At 40.3% G+C, this 25,252-nt stretch overlaps 1 protein-coding gene across 1 annotated transcript in view; it reads right to left on the bottom strand.

Moving 5' to 3' along the window:
- Nucleotides 1–25,252, bottom strand: part of LOC118783954 (raftlin) — a 53,298-nt gene that overhangs the window by 22,311 nt on the left and 5,735 nt on the right. Inside the window, exons 2-4 of the mRNA XM_036537894.1 lie at nucleotides 22,729–22,894; nucleotides 6,899–7,073; nucleotides 566–674 (exon numbers count right to left, since the gene is read on the bottom strand). Of these exons, the coding sequence (XP_036393787.1) occupies nucleotides 566–674; nucleotides 6,899–7,073; nucleotides 22,729–22,873 (429 nt within the window). The 5' untranslated portion in view covers nucleotides 22,874–22,894. The remainder of the gene's footprint in view (nucleotides 1–565; nucleotides 675–6,898; nucleotides 7,074–22,728; nucleotides 22,895–25,252) is intronic.

The raw sequence follows: 25,252 nt of genomic DNA, 5'->3' as shown, positions 1-25,252 counted from the left end.
TTGAAGTCAATATTGGTAGCCTGCACCAAATGAAATTGAAATGTTAACTGTCAAGGAATGTTAATGAAGCCATTTTTTCATTATTTGACTTTAATAAAATCCTGCTAAAGGCATTAAATCATTATCTCTCTCAGAAGCATACGGGAAAAAATCAGCTCGAAAGCTACTGTTTCATTTATATGGAGTTAAGATGGAAAACATGTTATCTTCTATTGTGTTTTAATAATGACTGTGAACATTAGTATTTTTAAAAACATTCTCTGAATGTCAAACAGTATGCATAGTATGATCAATTTAACAGCAAAGGTATAAAAAACACATTTCATTTAAAAATAAAAAAATATGCAAAACATTAAAATCATAAGTGGGTGTTATTATTTTCTTAGGTACAACAGTATTTTAAATTATAGTGCATCACATTTTACATTCTCATGTTAAGAGTTAGACTGACGAGGCATCACAATTTGGATTTTGATAATCTTAATTCTCTTATTCCTCACAGTTTGAGTTTAGTGGTGAATAACAAAAACTCACAGCCTAACTTTGCTGTTTATGATGGTCTCACCTTTTTCACATAGCCCTGTATGAGACCTGTGCTGGGGAGCTGGTCAGCCGACAGACATAAGTCCATCTCTAGACAGCTGGACTCACAGTTTGACTGGGTCTTCTCCAAGCTAGAGGAGAGGGAGGACAAAGATACTGTCAGTTAGAAAAGATACACAGCTTACCCTAATGTGATTAAAACATGCCGCTAAGTGTCAATAAATCTGAACTCTATTTTTATATAGCAGTTACACATTAAATAAAGAGACCCTTTTGTCTGTGTCATGTTTTACACATGGGAGTGGTGTGCAACTGTAAATACATCCTGTGCAAGTATTTTATGTGATTACAATTAAGGTTGGATTGGTTGGTATCAGTCAGGAGATCATGTCTTTGTCATGTTAATATGTGCTTTTATACTTTAATGTGTTTTGAGAGTTTCTTGTTGGTGTTCTTTTCAAACACACACTGCATGTCTGAATAAAATAAAATAAAAAATCAACTAACTTGAACTAAAGGAATACTATTTACTAAAAGCTTTCAAAACACAATAGGATACAATACCCAAGAGAAGATATCTCAGCTTGCTTTTCATTCATCTTACAAAAATATCCCAAGCCCAAGTGTCTATTTATAGAGAAAAGAACTATTTTCTAAGTAGGAAATCCCAGCACAGCTCCTGTGAGGCAGATGCCCCTTTGCTCCCCACTATCCGCTCTCCCATCCTGTTGACATGACGGTTTGGGACCTTCCCACCTCGTAGGGTGTTCAAAGAAATGCCTGTGAGGGGATGGGAACTGAATGTTTTCACACTCAGTCCATGAAAAGAATGTATAAGGTTTTACAGCAATTACCACAACCCACCTATTTGTAAATTCACGGCAAAGAGAGGTCCTTAGTCATCTCTTGTCATAAACCAACAACAGCATTATAGCCACAACACATTTCACTGCAAACTTGCAAACTCACTAAGCCAGGGTCTCGGATTACCAGAAACTAGAATCACTGAGGTTTGTAACAATCCGTAGTGGTAAGGGGCTTTTCTATGGAGCTTTGAAGGAATGCATTTCAACCCATTTTCGGCTGACATGAGGAAAGCTCTGTTGCCCAGAGAGGCCTAAAGATTCAGTTCTGTGGTCAGATAATGAACACCACAAAGGTTCAGCAACCATAAAAGTACTGTTGTTCAAATATAACATTCTTCACCTGTAAGTGCACTTCAGTGTGACCATTTTGATTGTCTGTACTTTACATCAAAAGTTCCATCCCTGTTTTGTCAAGCTGAAAGTTCCATCAATGCAGCACCTTTGTTAAAATTTAAATAGTAACACAGCGTGTATAGTATCTCTAGTGGTAAAAAACAGAACTGTAGGTCCAGGATTCCATTGGGGTTACTTAAAGTAAAATGCATTGTGGTACATCTCTGTCAACAACAACTCAGCTTTGAACTATCCAATCTATGTATTGCTGTCTCACATCATCAGTAGAGTTCTACCATCAATAATGCATGCATCTTTCTTCTTCGTTTCAGTTTTTATTCAGCCATGAATCACTTCACCCAAGAAATTCCGGTAGGGGACTTAGCAATCATTGAAAAGCCAATAATATTTACAGCCAGTTGTAGGTAAGGGTGAGTAAAAGTGGGTCACTCAGGTATAGCTGAATACAGGATGTGGTTGCACTGTGTTTGATAGAAGTAGATGTGTTTACGGAACTGATGAAGGAGGAAGTTATCTGGCATAATGACAAGTAAATCACGGGATCTCCCGCAAATACATCATTTCAAAGTAAATATTGAACTTTAACATTGAATATGTCCACCTAGATGGAGATGTTGTTTGCTTTGTGGTAGAGTGAAGGAGAACCTTTGTTTTCATTATATTCACACTAGGGTATTTTCTAGAGGCTTACTTGCTTGCTACTAGTAAATGAAAATGGTAAAACATGACAAAGGGGAATTGCAGATTATCTAATAGTAACCACAGGGAGCTCATTTTCAGCCAGACAGAAGTCATTCTGGTTGCTAGCTATAAACCATCAAGTAGGAAACAGGATAGAATAGGGTTATATGTCTAATGCCCTTCTGTTACCATCTGCAGCCCCATGTAATGTAGGAAACAGTTTACTTTGCATAGAGGCATGTGTCTGCTGGGGCCATTGACCTGCAGATCAATGTGACTGTTGGAAACAGGCTACACTGTGCTTTCCTCTGGGTGTTGAAGTTGTAGAGTGACCAGAACAATGGACATACACCCAATTGTGGGTCCTCCCTATTTCTCTGTGCTGGTCTGTAATTAATGTTGGGTAGTTGGAGCTAATTTCCATGAACCTCACGTTTACTGAACATTTTAAACTTTTTCATCTTTACATGTAAAAAAACACATGTGGAATATTTGTTCAATATTTACTGTATGAAATATGTACCTAACAGTATAAGCGATGTTAAATACTTTATTTATGATTCTTTGGTCTTAAAATATAATTTTTGTACAATATATTCAATATTTATAATGGTCAAGTGTTAGCAAAATCTTTGTCTTTATGCAATCATTTGGTCAGCTCAATGCACAGTTCTGTTGAAACCTATTGAAAGAAAATGCTAAGAGTACTATATAAACATAACAGTCATAATGTTGAAAAGAAAATAAAACATTCAGACACAAAGAAAGTAAATTAGCCAATTGGTGAGACAGGACCATAAGGTGTAAAAAAATTGACATAATCAATATCACTTATTGACACTTAATTAAGAAGCCTTTCTTTTTGTGTCATACTATTAAATTATGACACTGAGAATGAGTTTTACTTACTGGGGCTTTGTTGTTTCCTGCTTTGAGCCATGTCTGATAAATATAAGAAAAATCTTTTAACATAAAAATGGCACTACTGCCAGCATGGTTAAATAGCTTGCAATAAATAATTTCAGTGGTAATCACTGCGCAGGTGCAAGAGCTTGGAAGCACAATGAATACAATTGTCTGACACATTTGCATGTAGCCGATGGCTATTTTCCACACTACAATTCCCAGTGTAGACCAAGAAGCAAATGTTGATCAGAGTCTCCCTGATCAGCTGAGCAAGTCAGGGGCACCCGATAAATCACACAGTGTGTAAAAGCAGCAAGACGAAGGGGTCAAATGAGGCTAAATATTTCTGCTGCTGAGTGCTCTTGGTCATTGTTGGTTGATGACATGACCGGGATCAAATGTACGCTCTATGCTTTTAAGTCAGACTTCAGTGATGGACTGTTGAATATGCAAAATGTTTTGTCCACATCAGCGTGTTTGTGATCTACAATAATGACCTAGCATGCAAACTTTTTCACAGGTACTGCAGAAGTGCCTTCCAACTTAATTGGTAATTGTTCAACTCGCTTGCTACGCAAGACAGTCTCTGCAGACTGACCCAGTTTTTAATTGGATAAGTAAGCTTTTTGAAAGTCAGGTTAGAACTACCAATATTGTTTCAGTATGAATGAGAGAAACCTTTTCGCAGAAAAGTAGCAATCCGAAATGAACGCTGCTTTTTATGCCTTGTACCTGGTGCACCTCTATTGTTCACTGCCACAAAATCAAATGTATGGATGTAGGATTTTTGACAGTTGACATTTGAGGGTTAAAATGGGATAATTGCTATATAAATCTTAAATTCAGGAAGGTTGACTTTAAAGCCAGACTAACCCCATTTCAAAGATGGGCTATTGCAGTCTTGGCCACTTAACCAAACAGCACTTGAAAGTAATGATGTTAACATTTACAGAGGGCACACGTCAGCAGAGGGCCATGTTTAGTTCTTGGATAAATGTGCTTTTTAGGGAATACTGTAGCAATGTCATTCTAGCTTACTGCTACTGCCCCACATGCAGGGGCTTAGAATATATGATAAGACTATGGAGAATAGCTGGGATTTCATCCAGGGGCAAATATGAATACTAAACACAACACATCCAGACACAGACATATTCCGCCTGCTTTTCCTGTCTCCCAGATGGGGCATGGACATTTTTGGATCTGTTTTGTTTTCAGAGTGATGAATGGATATCCAGTGATTTGCTTTCATCTGCAGTTTTCCCCCTCTTTTTTTCTCGTTTTTGTCAGTCCGTCAGGAGAGGGGAAGAGGAGAGGAGTTGGTGTCTGTTTGATTTTTTTTTTTGGTTTATCCCCCTGGGCTGGTGCTGATGTGGACTGCTGTCTCCACGGTGACAGACGGCAAGATAAAGCAGGATGGTTTGGCAGGAGCCATCAAAGGATCAGCAGCCCCTTTCCACTCTTTCTCTCTCTCCTCACCCCAACCGTGATCCACAGTCCTGCTGTTCCTCCCCCTCACACACACACGCACACACACACACACACACACACACACACACATATACACATACATCTCCTCAAAGTGAAAGGCAGCTTTTCTCTAAAGGACTAACACTCCTTCTTCATCCTCTCCCATGACCCCTGAAAATCTCTGCATAAATGTTCCCACTGTCTGCTTCCACCCCTCCCCATTGTTGTATGATTAGGATCATATTAATTGGGCTCCTGTGTTTAAAACACCCATGTGCTTCATATGGCTTCGGGGAGTGGGGAGCAGTAGGGACCCATGTCTTTTGAATGAAAGGAACAGAGCAAAGGATTCACTAATTTCAATAGTCTGTCTTTGTTGCGGTGAAAGACAGACACACTGTTCAAGAGTCAAGAGGTTTAACTGATACAGCCAATGCCTTTCACTGCCTGTGTTTATGTGATGATTTGTGCCCATCATCACGTTACCTAGGCTGCAGTAGCTCACATGGCTGTTTCCCCCTATGGTTTTCTGTGCAGAAACTGTACTCCCCACTATTTTGGACTTTAACTTTTGGACTCATGACCACTCTATATCTGGACAGTTTCATTTCCATCCTTAGCACCCTCTCATTTCTGTGATCTGTTTCAGTTCTCAGGCAGTGTCTTTCCTCCAGTACACCTGATGCATTGCATAAGATGGATCAGAAGAAATGTGAGGGGAAAAAATGAAGGGGAGAGTAGACAGCCACAACAGGAAAATAATCTGTAATCTTCAGAGGAATTTGAGCAAATAATGCATTGATGTTTTGAATTACGGATTCATTTGGGAGGAATGTTTAATGAATTCATAGACTGCACATTAAGCTATGGAGATTTGGGGGATTTGCAGAGTCTGGAAGCTGTGTCCGAGCCCACAGCCCATAACACTCTGGGAGTCTTAGACAGTGGGAGGAACAGACACTGCTCCTGGTCAACTTTCGCTGAAATCAAACACTCATTTAAAAGTGAATGCAAAACAAAGTTAAGTGGGACTCTTGAGAGGTTCAAGAGGTGTTCACTTTGGGAGTGAGGGGGTATGTCTCTGTATACAGTCTGAGAGGTTCAGAAATGGTCCTGTGCCTAGGCTTCACCACACACTTGAAAAATCACACCCTTTAAAATAACATTTTACTTGCCAGGAATTCAAAAAGACACACACACACACACACACACACACACACACACACACACACACAGTATTTTTCCAAAGCTAAACTGTAGCCTGACTGAAGGTGACACTCACTGAGGGCTTGGGAGAGGATTTCTTTTTAGGTGTGTGGGGGGTCGAGTGGGGTGCACAGATGTGACTTTGAGTCACTTGAAGGGAAAATTGCTCTTCCAGCTAGCTACATCAGACGACCCAGCGTGAGACTCACTAAGTCAGTAATGCCAAGAGCTTCAATAACAGTCACTGTGACCCATTCTCCATGTCACTGAAATACTACTGCACTTAAACTGAAAATAGATATGGAACCCCTATTATGCTTCTTAAATCACAGTGTTTATGGATAGTGCCCCTCACAGGTCCAAACACATATCTTCAACAATCAACCAGTGCTGCCTGTATCAAAAACACATCCAACACGAGTAAAGCAATGATGGAATACTACAGCGTCAGGTTGTTTTGGCTGAATGAACATAGGCAGGACATTTTTGTCCATGAAAATTGCAGGTAATAAGTCAGATATGGCATGCTAAAATTATCAACAGACCAACAGAAACATCAAACAGCAGCTGGCGAAAACAATGGCCCATAAACAAAACCACAGCATTGTTTATAACCACAAAAGGAACTGGATTTTTCAACACTGAGACCAGGACCAAGACCATGAATAAGCGGGCCAGAAGCAGAGACTAGTACTACAACCCAGATGAAGCCCTGAGATCCCATTACTGATAGTGGATTATTCACAACTTCAAGTCATTGAATACAGATGATGTATCACAATGGTATCTATTATTGTGTTTGCTCCATATGTTCTGGCTATAGGAGAGGCCAGGGAAAGTGATGAGGTCAGCCAGGCACATGTCTCTCTTACCTGTCAGAGAGTTTGATCAGCACGGCCCGGTAGAGCTGGCGCTGGATGCTGGCAGGCTCTGGCCCACATGGATGGATGAAGGGGTGCACGGCAGCCAAGACAAAGCCCTGCTGGTACAGATCCTGAAGCTGGGCCGGCAGCTCCCTCAGTGAGGAGAGGCAGAGTCCAGAAGTCCCTGATGGGGCAGCGGGGGGTTCAGCCGGGTAAAACAGGACAGAAAGGGACAGAGACAGGCGAGGTGAGAAAGGTACACAATTCAATGTGATGCACAAATACACAGATACAGGGTGCATTGGTAAGCAGGTCATTGTAGTAATTTTAATCATTATTCAGTTAGTATAAAGTAGATATTATTCTCTGAATGATGCAAGATAAATTTTAGTGAAAGGCTGAGTGTTTTAATTTTATGCCTTTTATGGCTAATTTTAAGCCTTTTACGGTGCTGTTTTTCTTGTGAAATTCAGCCATTTCAGAAAGCTTTGATATCTTTAATAGGAGTTCAGGGCCTACTGTTAATGAGGCTGATGGCTGACCAGATGTTTGAAGGGGAGTTAAAACTCACAATGTCAGCATATTCTACACAGAAACAGGACGTGCACAACAGCACAGAGAGTGTTGTTGACCTCTCATCAAAATCAGCCAACTGTGCAACAACAAGCACGGATCCTGTCCAAGGCAGGAATCAAAGACAGCATTATGCTAATGAGTGACACACAGAGTGCTTGGCCCACCGTTTGACAACCCTGCTCCAAGAGATCAGTCCAGACCAGCATTCAAACAGCTCCAAACAGCTGCTTCACATGGAAGCCAAGACAAACAAAGGGATGGCGTGAGGCACGACTGACCAGCAGTCCCTGTGATTCGCCACATGTGAACAAGATGCTGAAAGGGTATTGCCAGTAGTTAGAGTCAAACTCCAGACAGTGCAACTGAATGACTGTAACTTCCACTGTAAGTAGGTCTGGGTTCATTGTGTGTGTCCCGCTTTGCGTTTTACTGCACAGCATTTTGACCCTTTGTCCCGCATCCTGCATATTGAGGTAATGTCCCGCATTTTCATTGGTCATTTGATTTTTAATTGTCAGAAATAAGAACACATTCTGTGTACTTTTACCCACCCGGCACATGAGCCGCTTATGCCATTGCGACATAGTTTCTACTCTATTTAACCCTTTTGCGTGTATGGTTACACCAGTGTGATTAGCTGTTTAGCGCGTATGCTAAAACCGGTGCTATCAGAACACGAGATTGGAAAAATTCTAGCTAATTCTAGCTTTGAGGAAACAGCATTGGTAACATGTCCCACATTGTCCCACACAAACTTACTGTTCGTTCCACATTTGGTCTGTTTGCATCTGGTCACCCTACTTACCCACCAATGTTAGAAAGTACCAGTTTGGGCCAGGGTGTCATTAGGTTCTCTGAGGAGAGTGAGGCAGGTGCAATGTGTTATTCGGAGACGGGATAAATCAAGATCCAGCTGTCATCACCCCGGAGAGAGTGGAATGGCTTGTAACTCAGGGGTGAAGCATGACCAAACAACACTATGTATAAATGCCCCTTCAACTTTTAGATGTGACAGTTGCAATTATATATCTAATCTCTGCCGCAATTTGACACAATCACAGACAACTATTTCTGCTGAATGCAGGTACCATAAATGCTGTATAAAGAAAGCAATGCTGGCTGAACCCCCCTGCTAAGGGTCTGGCAACCATGGACTGATATGAACAAAAGCTCATTCTGGGAGGACTGGGCCTGAAATACGGGTTGTGAAATCACTGAAATTGGACTTAAATTCTGGCCAAGGACAGACAGCTACACATATTCCAGCTTTCTCAATTGCACTCTGTACCCAGACACCACACCAAAGAATTTCATATTTAACGAACGACAGACTGAAATAACATCTCATCCGCTGCTAAAGTGCAGAGAATGCAAACACTGCTGGGCTGTCTTTTTATCTCATATTAATCCTGGTGTCTTTGCATTTTCATTTCAATTTTATTGTGCAATCACTTCCTTCTTCCCCGGAGGCGGAGAGCGGTGTTTGCTCTTCTTAGAGCTGTAGATATTAACATGACCGGAATCTCATGCCTACTGTCTGAACTCTAACACTGTGTTGGATAAATAAGGAGTCGCCTCCATGGCATCCTGAAGGGTAAATAGCCACAGAGCATTTATGAATTTAACTCCGCTCATACTGGAAACTTTCACTGCACTATAACCTGACCCCAACAGATTTGTGAGGAGGCCGGGAGCATCTTTTTATTGCCAAATATAACCACAAATTTGCATCCTAGTAAGGTTGTAGAATATGCAGTTTGTATCATTATAGAGCTGTTAATTAGGCTAATTGATTTTCACAGATTTTTATTTATCTCCTGACTGATCAGTCAAAAGTTTAGATAATTTGCCTCATGTGATTTTACAAAGAGAAAAATAAAAGTATTACGTTGTTTGTGTAGGACAAATTGCTTGCTCTTAATTCCTATCATTTTCAACAGTCGATGTGTCAGTACTCCGGCTCCCTAGCTGTGGTGTTTTTGTTTTCCCCGGTCCATGTGCTTTCGTTTTCCCTTGTGTTCTAGCTCTGCCCCGCTCTCCGCCCTGTCCCCGCCCACCTGATTGCCTGATCACCTCCACCTGCCTGCCTGCCCACCTGCATCCCATCTCCTCGTCACCCCAGCCCTATATCTTCCCTGCGTGTCTCTGTCCTGTTGCTAGTTTGTCACAGTGTGTAGCACCTGTTACACCCCTGCTGTTGGGTCTGTCTGCGTGGTTTTTGTGTTCTTGACCCTGCCCGCATCCAGACCTTGTTCTTGCCTGCCGCCTTGACCCGATTGCCTGATTGCCTGCCTGCCTGGTTTCTGACCCTGCCTGTTCCTGGCCCTGGTTTTGTCCACGGACTGCTATACCGGTTTCGACCCTGCCTGTTTTGACTCACTATTCTGCCTGACGATTTCAATAAAGATGCTTGGAACCTGAAGCTCCCGTGGTCCGCGCCTGAGTCCTTGCCTGAGCCTTGACACGATGAGAGAATGAGATTTTCTGGCTCAATTAAAGTAAAATTGGTGGTGAAAATGAACAATTTAAGAAGTACTTTGTTCTCAAAGAACTCAGAATGCAAATGCTCAAAAGTTATGAAGTAAATGTAGGGTAAAGTAAAAACTCTTCCTTAGAGTATATTATTCTAAAAACTGAATTTTCCTATGGATTTTGGTTAAAAGATTGATGTTTTATTGTTCTGAAAGTATATTCAATGGAAAAAATTAAATGTGGGGATAAAAATGGCACAGGCTCAGAGAATTACTTCCTGTGCTGTGTCAGCATGTACACTTCCTGCTAGATCGTATGACTCTGCAAGAGTGGAGTCTGTCAGACTCTCAGGCTTTGTATTTTTCAAAATACTATTTCTTGATGCATTAGATTACATTGTCATTTTGCTCTTTTCTAGAGTGACTTACAAAGTGTATTAAGTATAAGGGCATCAAAACAGAACAGTACAAACAGAACACCACTAATTACATATGAACAAGTGTCAAAGCCAAACATAGAGTTGAAATTGTAAGTGCATGTCTAGATCAACATGTAAGTGCAATGCAATTCACATGACAGAGGGACTATACCATTCCAAATGCAATGCTAACACATACTCTGTAGTAACCCTCCACATATATGGTTACACATAATGGAAATGACAGATCATGCTTAGGTAGGGTAGGTTGAAGTGTAGGCAGAAGAGGTGGGTCTTTAGTACGCAATAGAAGATGGCCAGTGTCTCTGTTCTGACCACAACAGGAAAGATGTTTGTGCGCTGGAACCTGTAGTGGAGCAAGCGGGGGGACAGAGGGTGCGGCTACCCTGGGCCCACGGTTCTTCCAGTTACAAAGGGGTCCACCTTGGGCGCAATCTGCCTGACTGAACATGCATTTTTGTTGTTTGGTTGAATATTTTGAATAAAGTTTGTGTGTCTTGATTACGGGCAAAAAAAATAAAAAGGCAGACTGACGGTGTAATGGTTTCGACTGACCCCTAGCTAAGTTTCTCGCCGTGATATTTATTTTGAATGAGCAGAGACACAATAGAGTTACAAAAAACTTTATTCTCTGTCCAGTATCCTTGTGAAAAATTATGCCCTCTGTTCAAGTCCAAAAGTATAGGAACTAGGCAATTGCCAGCTGTCTTGTTTTATTTCCCATCTCCGTCACTGCTGATGGAGCCGCAGTATTTAATGGTCTCACGCAATGAGGTGTGCACACCTTATTGTAATCCGCATTTCTCTCCATTCCGCCCTTCCGTCTCCGTAAATTTCCCCTTGGATCTGTCTTGCATCTCTCAGCCTATAATAGGCTGTATAAGGGCCGACTACAGGTCCTCGCCTCCTCTGCAATGAGCCATCGGCTCCGCCCCTGGCTGGAACCCATTTCTGCTAATGCCCCACACCTCAATTCCACCACAAAACAGGGAAACCAGATTACTGTGGTACATATTTATGTTTTGTAAAGCTTCACTTTTGTAATGTTTGTCAGACATCAAAGACATCAAATATTTCGGCTCAGTGATTCTCTCTTAGAATACACCAAAATCAATATATAAAGTGTAACCTAAGATTTGAAGATTTTTAATTGGATACCCTCTTTTCAATTCCTTCTAATATTTTACCCTCTCTTCACATCTCCTAAGCTTTAGGTTTAAATTTTATACACAAATGTGTACAGTATGGAAGCAGTTTGCTCCAATAAAGTAACCCCCATAGCTTCAACACTGTCGTGTGGCTGTTTCCCTGACTCAATGCATTTAAAAATAAATGAGTAAATATGAATTAATAAGCTGAGTGATATGAGAGAGGAGGACTGCAGGCTCGTAGCGCCGTGTGGCTGGGGGACATGGTTCAATCCGATTTGCATGAACCTTCAGAGAGAAAAAAACACACATCGGAATAAATTAGCTCCATGATACCAGGAGAGGTGCTACTAATAAGCTCATCCACAATCTGTTGTTCCTAACTGTTTTTTCCATGTTAGCAATTAAAACCAGCTCTTTGTATGACACTGATAACACAATTTACAGTGTAAAGAGGAAAACTCAGAGTCTACATTGGAACAATAAACACACAGGGAAAGAACTGCATTTGAATTCACTTCTGTGTAAGCATTATTATATTATTTCATTGCAATGACAAAAACAGGAGGAGTGTGTTCTGACTGGCTCCAAATAAAATATTGAGGAATGTGTAAATGTCATTGAATGGAAAAAAAATACCACAATATAATTTTTATCCGGAGAAAATTACACTGATTTGACCCTGCAGTTAAATTTATTAGGCTGCTATGAAGGAGTGCTGCACCTAACGCTGGGTCAGATCACTGGTTCTGTCCTGCCCCAGCATCATCTGTTATCATTATTCCCCATGGCTCAGAAATTGGCCTCAGGGTCCAGTTATAAAACGGCTTCATTACCAGTCTAATGACTTATTGTGAGAAAGAAAATCTGCCTGGTGCTTTTACACTCGCCTCCCTGCACATTCTCACACTTCATGACTGGAGTGTCTCTCTGTGCGAGGGTGTGAAATCAGACGGTATGTCAGGACAGAAAGCAGCGCTCATTTTCCCAGGTTACCAGATGTAGCGTGGGAGAAATCTTGGGCTGAGGTATGTGGTTGCGCTCCACGGGGGACAGGAAAACATGAGAATTTGGGAAGACAGGCACTGGAAGCTTCACATACACATTGTGCATTCATCAACAGTGCCTTCCCAGTTTATGGGTGAGAAGATTATCCTGTAAACTATGCATGAGTTTCTGTGACACAGTGATTCAATACCATATCCTCATAGCCACACATCTTATCCCTCTAAGAACCAGCCCTCAACACTGTCAGTGCAGGCTGTTCAACACAGTGGGTCTTAAGCTCTGCCAGTCTGGTTCAATAAAAAAATCACACACTTTCTGAAACTCTGCATCTCTCAGTAACTACCCATCAGTTAATAAAGCACTACTGCAGGAAAAAAAATGAATTAGTCGATGTAAAATGTGACATTTATTTTTTTTTCTAAACAGCAAAACTCACAGAAGCATGGACGTAAATGACCTACTGAAGTGCTAGGATGTGGTAGTTTTAAGACTGATTAAGCAATTTGTATAAAAGGGAAAAAAATCTGCCAATGGTTCAGTCTGTCCGTAAAATGGCCTATTAATAGAGCCTGCACTCACAATCTCTCAGTCTCCAAATTTCAGATGTGATTGACAGGAATTCTCAGATGCAGATGTTGTTCTCATCTCCTGACAGCAGTGTTGCTTGGAGACGGTGCTTCTGGACTATGTGCCGTAGTGCAAGGAAGATGTTCATCATGCACAGCTGAACCAGCTCAGAAGCACACAGAGGCACTACAGCCTGTTATAGTTCACCTAGTGCAGGGCTTAGTAAACAGGGTCCAGTCTGTAGGGATGGAACCCCAGGTGGGGCACTGCTGTTGTTCTCTTGAGCAAGGGACATGATTTGAATTACTTCAGTGAATATATAGCTGTATAAAAGGATATGGTTTATAATGCGAGATACAAAGCATAAATTGCCCTGGGCTTGTGCAAGGGAATTAAATTATAATGTAATAAAATAAAAAATATTGTGTAATAAATATCAGGAAACATAACCTGATTAAAATCCATTTGGGTTTTTACCATGCTTCATTTAGAGAAAAAATAAAGACAAAATTTATGTTGGAAATTCAAATCCTACAGATAGGAAATAGGAGAAGTGGGCAAGTCTGAAAAGAATGCATTATCAGGTGTGCCTTTGAACAGAGCAGTCAGCAGCTAAAAATGTAATCATAGTTTTTCACAATATAGGCGCTTCTGGCTCTGTGTGAATAAATCCATGAGTTGAAAGCTGAATGCTGCTCAAATTATTGTATTCAAAGGCAGACCCAATGATCCAATTCATTTAGGCACACCAAGCATGTACATGCTGAGCAGACATCCTGAGCGGTGATTTCATTGTTATAATTAAGAAAATGAAAGGAAAAAAAATCATTCTTTCATTCCAATTATATGCACAAAGTAATTTATTTTGTAATTTCTCAAGATCTTACATACTGCTTATGTACTGGAGCATACAGTGCAGAACAATAACACAACAGAAATGTCCTATGATGTTAGTATAAGAGCACACAACAAACATAAGAGTGACTGTAGTGTGGACAGTTTTCAATAAACTGTTCAGTAGGTCAACACTGTCAAAGACTGCATTAGTTGACCAAGTTCATAACCTTCTTTTTGCAGGAGCAAATGTGTGATTACATTTAAAATACTAGTAGTGTGCTGTTTCCAAGGTCCTTCCAAACACGTCACCACATGACTATAATAGGCATGAGACCCATAGCGAGCATAGCATTTCACAAAATACATGGTGTTCTATTGCTTCAGAGGGTTTACGAAATTATGTGTATGGTTTCTCAGCAATAGTGTTTCAAAAATGCTTCCTGCACGCCGCAGAGTCACAGCTTTTATATACCAGAGTCATGGTGCTTTCTATGAGAAAAAATGAACACATTTGCCCTGAAGTGCATTCTACAGGTGGTTCTCATTGCAAATAAATAATAGCAGCTTCCCTGCTCAAGAATTATTCCGCAGATTCCACATGCCCTGAAGCGGGTTTGTGGGGGGGTGAGAAGTGACCCTTGGTAGGGGGAGATCTTGAAGATCCTTAAGACACACACATCCTGCTGGGATCATTCCTTCAAACATCCCTTAACAAGCCTTTACTGCCTTGTTAGTATGTACCAGAGTAAACATGGGGAAATGAGTCAACACTTTGCTGCAATAATATAAACAGCTGCAGGTTTTTTTCATAATACACTGACAAAATACTCTTTACATATTCACAGTTTAACTGCAACTAGGAAGACACTTTAGGAATTTGACAGCAATTGGTTTAAGAACAAAATCTACTGAAGTAATTCAGAAAAAGATATCCTATTCTGAATTGCAGAGTATCCAGGATTTGAGCTGTTAACAGTCAGATCACAGAGCCCTTGCCTCAACACAAGGTATAACAATCAAAAGAATTACAGTGATAGGCACACAATAAACATTCAACACATATGCCAATAAATTTAGACAGTCACAGAATGTTCTCTGTCACCATTCATATCATGAATGACACTAAAATGATACTGTGGTAAAGCCAAATTTGACAGACGACGACTTAATATAGTGTTTATGCAGTGTGAAGGTGTTATGCAGTCCTTTGATGCTATGTACGGTGTAATCCACTGAAAATCCCTCTACCATGCCTTACATTACATTACATTGTATGTGATTTTAAACAGGGTGTGATTTGTTATATATTTTCCTTATTCCTTTCCCCTGTATCACCCAGTGTGGAAATCGCTAGCTGTAGACTAGTCTCATATTTTTGCACACTCCCCATGCACATGCAGGAGGATAATGCAAGGCAAGCGCTATCCTACGCCTAGAGGAGCAAAGCCGGTCTGGCCTCTGGGCATTGTTGGCTCTTGAGACTTCAGGCCTCAAACATGGGCTGTACAGTTGCTTAGCCTGCACACAGTACAAGCGCTTTAGCTGACTGAGCCACTCAGGAGCACCAGCAAGGTCTGGTATTATCAGGCTTTCAGTATTATATAATGGTGCAAGAAGAATAATAGTTTCCTTGGTTTATTAAAAAAGCTAATTTAATATTTAAGGTAATTGTGAGTGGCAAGTGAATTTGAAAAAAAAAAAAACAAAAAAACAAAGCCATCATTAAAGGGACTGGGACAGTGAGCACACAGTTATATTAACCAGGTTCATGTGTATCAGCCCCCTTGTCCTGCTTGGAATTTGTTGTCCCTACTACCTCACAAACACTTGATCTGCAGTAGTGGAAGGCTGGAAATACGCTGCCCTTTGAGCTTAGCTGAAAGGACAGACCAGGAGAGAAGTGGCAGCTATATGCATATAGGAAAGGCAAGAGGAAGTGATAATATCTTGTGATTCTAAGAAATTTGGGGGAGGCTGTAGTGCCAAAGAGTACCAGCAAGGCAGAATACCCTTCTTATTTAGACCCTTTGGCAACTGTGGTAATGTTGCAAGGCAGAAATAAGCCTTAATGAATAATGAATAATCCACAACACTTGCAATGAATTAACACACCTGATGCTGTGCACATTCCTCACATGTAAACTATAAATATTCCATGCCTGATTGAAGTGAATTCAGCCACATTATACACAATCCTCACACCTCCCCTCACACCATGCGGGTGCTCTGTATGTGGAGGTGACATAGAGCCACAGGTGGGAATTGTCATGGAAACCAACCAACATAGAGTCTTACGATGATTCCATGGAAACTGGGAGAAGTATGCTTTAAATTCAAATTCACAAATCTTGAAAGATGATGTTGGTTATGTTTTACAATTGTGTGCATGTTATTTTAAAAAAATGACTAATTAAAAAAAACATAAATACAAGATTTCCTTGAGTTATTTGGCCTTTGTCTGTCAACAGCATCCTATCTCCAAGCGACAGGGCAGAAGTCAAGGCAAGCTGGGTGATTGCAAAGGAGGGTGACAGTCATGTGGCACCAACAGAGTATTGATGACACCATAGATAATAATGGGATACAGCTTTTTTCAAAACCCAGCAAAAAATCATCCCTTGGTGTGAAAGGCATGTAACTAAGGATCTAGAGGACTTGTGCAATGTCTGACAGCTGGAGAGCGGAGTAGGATATAACCTGACATACCTCATTCAAATTTAAAATTACTACTGACTTTAATGTACATACTATCTTTGAGTAGTCCTTCTAAAGCTAGTTCTATGGCTGTCTGAAACACTCAACAGCAAGGAATACTTATTAATGTTTTATGTGTCCCATCATCTAGTGAGACTAATTCCTGAAAAAAGATTAATAAATTGACATTTCTCTATGCATAAAAATGTGAGGCTGTAGTATGGCTAAATCTCAATCATTTCAATGTGACTCAGAGTTTAAAATGCAACTAACATTTTTTTTATGCCATGCTGCACCTGTAGGGCCAGCCCAAACTGTGTCCCAGCATGGAGCGGCCCAGGGAGCTGTCCGAGTCTAGGGAGTTCCTGCAGATACTGCAGGAGTGGTCTGTCGCTCCCTGAAGCTCTCAGACAAGTAACAGAGCCTGGGACTACCTTTAACTAACAGTTAATGCAAGGGTTAAACAACAATAGGATAATATCATTTATGAAAAAGAAAATAACACAGAATGATACACCCAGGCAGAAAATATTGCCAGGAAGAAGTGAGGTCAAGGATGAGGTCATCATTTTTCAGTATGTTCATTATCTACCCGGCTGCAATAGCATGGATTACTTAAACAAGGGCAGCATGATAATCCAAAGTGTACTTCTTCAGTGAAAGCCAAAAATTCTTTCCTTTGTTTGTGATATCTTCAATAACAATATGTCTGTGAAAGAAAGAGGGAGAAAGAAAGAAAGGAAGACAAAGAAGCTTGGCTTTATTTTGTTAAATTCAGGTTGTTTACTCCTCTGCCACAGATCTCCAGATTGCATTAGAGCAGAATCAATACTGCCATATTGAATCAGAGCAGGAGGACAATAACACAGAGCAAAGCATCATGGGAGTGGCCAGGGAGATTGTGCATTACTCTGGTGGGCATCGACAGATGTTGGGATGTAATACAGAAGCTAGTAATGATATGCAGAATCAGAGGCAATGATGCCCGCCTGAAAACGATCTAACGCATCACAGGTCTGCTGCACCGCTCAAATTCTGAAGGGACTATTTGCTTCAGCTATTGTAAAATGCAAAAAAAACACCCCAAAAACAACAGTAACAACAAAAACCACATTTTCTGAGCAATACACACAGTTCACACTTCACAGTCACTACAGAATGAATTGAGCTGGCCACACACTGAAAGGGCTCAGATACAGGAAACGCTGACTGACAAGCATAAGATGCGTTTCCTGTAGCATGAGCAGGTTTAATCTCAAACACATTGTGAGGGGCTATATTCTGACATGGGAGCAGATATATGAGCAGAGGAAGGAACTGCACTGAGATCTGAGCTTCCTGTTGATGAAAACGTGGTCTGTAGATGTTTTATTTCAGTTTTAAGACCCATGAGATGAACTTGCTTTGTTTACATTGCATTCTTTCAAGTACTGCATTGGGAATGAAAAAGCCCAACAGTGCTGCCAGATGGGTGTTTTTTCCATGAAATCATACCCACTTCACCAAGATCATTGGAAAGTGTTGGCACAACTTTCTATTGTTGCAACAGAATAGTTTTTTGGATACAAATACTTCAAGTAGCTAGTGATCTTACACCACTTGCCAACATACACACACACACACACAGAACATATTTCCAAGTTTTTGTCAAAATAGGACACCTTTACCACAGACTAATTAATAGGGTGACTTTCCTGGTTTCACACTGATGAAGGGGGACATGCTAATAGGATCAGATAGTGCTCTGCAGAGTCATACATTCATAAAAAGTACCTGTACAACTGCATATAATGATTAAAAACTCTAGCACAGAATCTATACTGTGTTTAAATATTCTGCTCATAAGATTCAAGAATAAGATTGCTCATAAGATTCTTATAAATTCACCGAAACGTGTAAAACAATACAATCAAATGAATGGCACATGATAAGCAAAAACAATGCATTCAGAGTGTGAAAAGAGTAAAGCTTGCTAGAGTGCCTAGTGAAATCAGAAAAAAAACACTATTGAGAAACACTCCTGATGAGAAACTGGAATAAACTCTGCCCTCAATATATATTCACAAAATATTTTGCATTCAGGAGTCCTGTGCACCCAGTTGTGACCCATCATCAGAGTGGATTGTGTTATCACGTGAAGCAGCAATAAAGTGCACACAGCTATGACATTTTACCGCTGCAGTCAATACAACTTCAATAAACATTCTTCAACATATAAATGCATGAGTTTTTGAAGAGATAAGAATTTAACATATAAATGATGTGTCTGGGTCAACAATAATCTGAAACTACCATATGTGTTCTGTTGTTCTGACTTCAGCTGTGGGACTTATCGGCTTCAGTTCTCTCTGACAGAAAAGGTGACTCACAGGACTCCGTGTTTTGACATTCTCCCTATTTTTACATTTTTTTTATTTATTTACTTGTGAGACAGCCTTGTCCAGGCCATGATGCATATACTTGCTTATAGTTTACACATTATAAATAAAATCTGTGTGTATATTTATCCATACAGGTCAGCGTGAACACCTTGCTCATAGGTAAACAGCAGTGACAAATTGGAAATTTGTAACCCTCTGATCAAATGACCAACCTTTAAACTATAAACTCATATATGGGAGCAGTTACATATAATTTGAACACCTATGAATATAAGTTGGGCAGCTTCAGTGCTTCTTGGAATGCTGTTATGCAAGTTTTGAACTGTTTCTAGTGGAATATTGGACTATTCTTCCCGATGTTCATGAAACCACACTTGAATCTGTTTAATAGTGTACATGGGGGAATTATTGTCTTGAAATATGAGAACATCTTGAGGAAATAATGCATGAGTGCACCTGGTCACTGAAAATGGCTTTGTATTCCTTGGCCGTAATGCTACCATTCAGAGTAATAATCGGACCCAAAGGTTTTAACATTTAGGTTGATAACTTCCTTTGACTTGCTCCAAACATAAAGCTGTCCAAATGTAAGAAAAAGAGTAAAAATATGACTTATCAGACCATCTCCCGCTGCGCTGAAGTCCAGGTTTTGTACTCATTACAGCAGGTTATGCATTGTTGCATATTGGCCTTGGTTACAAGTGGTTTCTGAATGGCAGTCCTACCATAAACCATTCAACACCCTTACACATTAAATAAGTTTGCTGTTTCTGTGACTGGTTCACCTGCATTTTGGGTGCCAACTGTTTGAACTCTTTCAAAATCTGTTAGATTTCTCATGCTGCTTTAATATCTCAGATATTAAATAGTTGATTTTAAAGCAGAAACATATTGGTAATTAGTATTGACATTAATATGAAACATGTAGACACCTTTTTAGCTGTGATTTAGATATTTTTTACTTTTAGTTACATAAAGAGGAATGTGCAAGTTATCAAAAGAGTCATGCAAATTTTTGAAACTTGTAAATCCTGGATTAACCCAGGTCTGGAATTTTTAATGTATGCATCCTGTTTGTAAATTTCACTTTACCTTTGCAGTGGTTTCCAGGGAACAAGTGCCATGCCCCAGTAGCAAGACAGCATCTTCATTTCAAGCCCAGTGCATTAACTACTACAGCACATTTATACCTTTACACATACAGAGTCAGTATTGTGTACGCAGTTCACATTTCATTTATTGTGGCCTATTGATCTCACCACTGCTATTAATTCATTGCCACATGATTCATTTTAGAGTGTGAAATGAGTTACTGTACAGCTGGGCATGCATTTTCACACCTCTAATGACACTCATCTAATGAATGGTTCCCATCAAAAAACTGGTCATAATGTGTGATATGCAAAAAATTGCACAATATTAATTTTCAATGATCATACATCTTCTCTTAAGGACTACACAGTGTTTTATTTTATGGGGTCAAAGGCGACCTAGTTTTATGCATTAGATCCCTTTAAAAGATAAAGTCCTGCCTCAAGCAATTTTTATTGACCATCAAATTAATTGACAATTAACTGACCCTACCCGTATGATTGACAGAGATTACATTTCCGTGAATGTTTACTGTGTCGCATGGAGTTGGAGTTGTTGTGCAGTCCCATTCATTCTATAATACAGTTTTACCACAAAATCTAGCACATGATGCACTTTGTCTTAAGTGCACAGTTTTCACTTGCACTTTTAATCACCTTACTCACACATATTACTTCAAATGTCATATTTTTAGACAATAAGGATGTAGGGAAAATGTTGTTAAGAATTCTGTAGAATCTAGTTTGGACTTCTGTTCAACCAATAGCAATTACTGGTTGAGAAATTAGAGTCCCATGGACAGAGTCAGAATAATTGATCTGGCTCGAGAAAGGGCTATAAAGACTGGGGTGAGTGCAGAGAAAGCTCCACACAGGATTAATCTCAACAAGACAGAAATGTCACAGAGCGTGCTGGGATAAAAAAAAAAAAAACATCCTACAGCTCCACTGAAGGGGTGGTCTCAATCTGCTTTGTGAAAAACAACTCAGTTTCTATATTTAGAGGCAGCCTTCCCCAGAATTCCCATCTGCACATGTCATATCACAGACTGACTCTGAGGGGTTAAAAAAAAAGCAACAACACCAGCCTTTGCATCTCATAAACACCTCGAATCCCATCTTCAGCACCTTTGTGAGGAGGGTGAAGGTGTGGCAGAAGGGAGGGAAGCGTCACATGGAGGCAAAGCTCAGTGCTCCGATCTCACGATTTCAAAATTACAGAAGCATTACTCGTAATGATGCCCTTGAGGCATTTTTTAATGTGTTCACCCTGGGTGTCTTTAATACTGTAACATGCCAACAAAAATGCTGCTTAATGTCGGTAGCTTTTTTGATGGGATCTTGTTGCTCTTGCCATATGATGCCAATAAAAAATCTGCCCACAACACAATACGCTTTCATGTGTCATCTGAGTAGACATCATGGCAGCAAACAAATAGCTGTGAATGACAGACAGGAGGAACATAAGATGTTTAATGACGAGAACAGGTCATTCAGACCAACTCGCTAACATTCCGCCTAGAGTGTCTACAGATCTAACACTCAAGCCTGTTCTTGAACACTTTCAGGGCCTCTACCTCCACTAAGAATCCTAGTAAGATGTTCCATGCATTTATAACTCTGCAAAAAAAAAAAGCTTCCTAGTGTGAAATTTCCCTTTAGGTAATTTCCATCTATGTCCTGTTCTGCTGACAGAACTCTTCTTGAAAGAGCTCTGTAGTCCTCTGTAGTAATCCCTTTTAAACTTCTTACAATGTAGTACCCAGTACTGGACAGTGCCCACAATGTGAACTGACAAAGGCATTGTTAACATTAATATAACCTCCTTTAATTTGTTATCCTTAATTTTTCCTCTAAAGTCTTGTCTGCTAAGGCTTTCTTATAAAAACACTCAAATAAAAATTCAGGCAGCTTTTAATAAACCTTGGAAGCTATTCTATACCTATTTCTCCTCGCTGACCTCTCCACATCCAACTTCAAGAATACAGTAACAGACATCAACCAATTCCCTCAAAATCTGACACATTCTCCAGGCACACTGCAACTGGTTCCACTGAAAACTTACCTGCTTACCTGTGCAGCTATTTTCAGCTATTTCCTATACTGACCTCTTACAGTGCTTAACAGCTTGTAGGCTACCCACCTGTCCAATGGACCCCATCACCCCTCTTCTAATTTAGCCTTGTGCACCTGATCTCTCCTGATTTATCTTCTCCTTGATGAAGTCCTCCAGGACCTCTTGATATGTTCCCACAGCCTTCAAACAGGCACCAGCCCACCCACTGAATAAAAAACAAACCTTGGACCCTTTATTGGCCCAAAACTACAGATCTATGTCTTCTCTGATTTTTTTAAAATATACATCATAAAAAATAACCAGTGGCTTTGGACAGCAGAGGTGTCTTTGACATGCCAATATATATCAAATGTGACTATGACATCTATCAGGATGCCTCTACAAATTCCCTACACACAAGTTTTTAATGCACAGGTCTCCTCCCCTCCTGCTATTTCTATCCTTTCAGTTTATGCCCAGTAATGCAGTACCCAACATCATCCAGCTATTTAATAGCAATAGCAGTTATTGCAAGAACTGACAGATAATTTAGAGATGTTGATGACTCACCTTCCTTCCCCAGAATAAAGTCCAGGAAGCGGTAGGTGTAGGCCACTCCCACCTTGGTCTCCACCTGTGGCCGCTTTAGGGTGGAGTAGATTTTCCCAGGACTATTGTCCTCTGAGCGTTTCAGTTTCGGCAATCCACAGCCCATCTCAGCTCTGTTTGTACTCACCTGAGGAGAGAGTGACAGGAGGAAGTCGGGGGAGAAAGGACAGAGTAAGGGTACAGAGTGATAGGCTGGAGTAACAAGCTCTAAATTGAAAAAGAATTGACTAGTATAACAAAACAAAATGCATCTGTCATTGGCTCAACAAAATAAATCAAACCAATATATTGGAATGTTTTGGGTCCTGAACAGGGATTACACTCCACACAGCATCTCATCAGAGTGAAGGATCTCAGACAAACACAGACCTAAACGTAGTGCAGCCTGTGACCACAGCCGCTGAAAACACAGTTGTTGAAACAGGCTGCCATGAAGAGAGCTGGCGAACAAGACAAAATAGGCTGTACAGCCCCTGTGAGTTAAGAGAAGTTGAAACAGGGGGACATTTCCTGCTATCCTGTTCTAAATATGGCTGGATAAGGGACATATACCTCCCCAAATTCTCCAGTCAGGGGACACAATTCTGACTGCTGCCAGACCACAAAAACTCCTGTCAAGAGACAAGGGCAAAATAGCAGGGCTGGACACACAGTATGCAACTGCATGCCACAAACCCTCCATAAAAATAAATATTTTTCATTGTCAACAACCATTGTGCATTAACTGCTGTTAATACATACTGAGAGTTGAATATTTTATGACATTTCAAAATATATATTATTATATAGTAAAATCATATAGTAATTGATCGTGGTGAATAAATAAAATGTTTTCCATTTTTGCAGCTTTTTTCTTAAAAACTCAAAGGGAGGGATAGCGTGTCAGTGTTATATGTTCTATATGTTATATATATATATATCTTTTAAATGCTTTGGTAACACTACATAACTCCTGTCATGCTATTAAAGTTTGAATCCTCGAATGCTTAATAAGAGACAGTGAGGTAAGAGGAGAATGAGTTACATGATAGAAGGTGGGCAGCCAGTAGGAGAAGAAAATGGAGAGAGTGAAGGAAGAGAGGAAAGAGTGGAGAAAGGTGACACTGAGGGAAGAGAGTGAGAGGAGAGAGTTCCTGCTGTCTGTGTCACCTACAGGCTTGGTCACCATTGCGTTGGACAAGTATGAGAGAGGGGGCGGAACAAGTGGTTTTCTATCCCATATCTCCTCCCTCAGGGAGTTTCAGGGAAAAACCAATAAAGAGGAACATATTGGATAAGCGCCTCTAAAAAAAAAATAAAATAAATAAATAACAAATGAGCTTTATATTTCATGGGTGCCCAGGCCTGTCCCTGCAGGGATGGAATTAGCAGCGACAGCCATGGAGTGCCCCAGTGATGGGGCCCCTAAAGAGCCATGGGGCTGTATTCACCCAAATTAGTTGTGACAGTGGCTTGCCGTTGGATGGGCATCGGCAGCAGCAGGTAATATCCTATTGTGTGCCAGTGATTAAACTGGGGGGGGGGTCTGACGAAGAACGCACTTTATTATGTTCTCATCTAATTACATCGTGCCAGTCCCTGCAATTGACCAATCTGGAAGGCCGTTGTGGAGAGTATGAGAGCGTATTTGCCATTAATGAGGTGACCGAGGAAGAATGAAAAGGTGAAAATCAATCACAAAATTCTGCCATGAAATGGGTAATTAGGAATGGAGGCAATGCATCACAAAGAGGGGCAACTTTAATGAGGTGACTTGGAATGGCGGGAAGAGAGGGGGTTATCAGCATCATGCATTTACAAATGCTGTCATGAGAACCAGGATCTCCAGTAATACACAATTAAATAATTGTGTTCTTTTGGAGTGGTTGCGTTTTTTAATATCTGAAAATAATGACAAATTGTATCCATGGAGACATATCTCCTCTCCTGTGAACAAAATATTAATCAAACGACTTCTTAATGAAATTGCACTTGTGAGCATTGATGTGATATTAAAAATGGAGAAAACAGCATTATCTGTTTACTCCTTCATCTATCCTGCACTTCTTTACATGGGGGACAAAGTTCCAGCCGCAGAAACAAGGGGCAAATATATTGCAATGAAAGCTGGACCCAAAACAGAAAACAAAAGACCATTTTCATAAACATCCATTTCCTTTAAACTGCCCCTGAAGAGTACATATTAAAATTGCTCTCATATCCTGTATAACACTAAAAGTACTTTGCCTTCAAAGTCCCAAAAACATATGAAAACCTACATAGATATCAGAGGCAGTCATTGAAGCAGCACAAAATAACATTTAAAAGTAAAACTCCTCTGAACTCAAACACGGTTTCTCTCTGTGAATCCAAAGGGAGGTTTACTGGGTAATCTACAGGGGTGAAAGAAGTTGGAACAAAGGCAAGATGGGGAAAAGGAAAGAAAAAAAATAAAACTCTGTGGAGGGGTCTTATTTGCATAGTGTGTGGAGACAGCAGGGTAGTG

Source organism: Megalops cyprinoides, chromosome 10 (genome assembly GCF_013368585.1).
Source record: "Megalops cyprinoides isolate fMegCyp1 chromosome 10, fMegCyp1.pri, whole genome shotgun sequence".
NCBI lineage: Eukaryota > Metazoa > Chordata > Actinopteri > Elopiformes > Megalopidae > Megalops > Megalops cyprinoides.
This window is presented reverse-complemented; position numbering and strand designations above follow the sequence as displayed.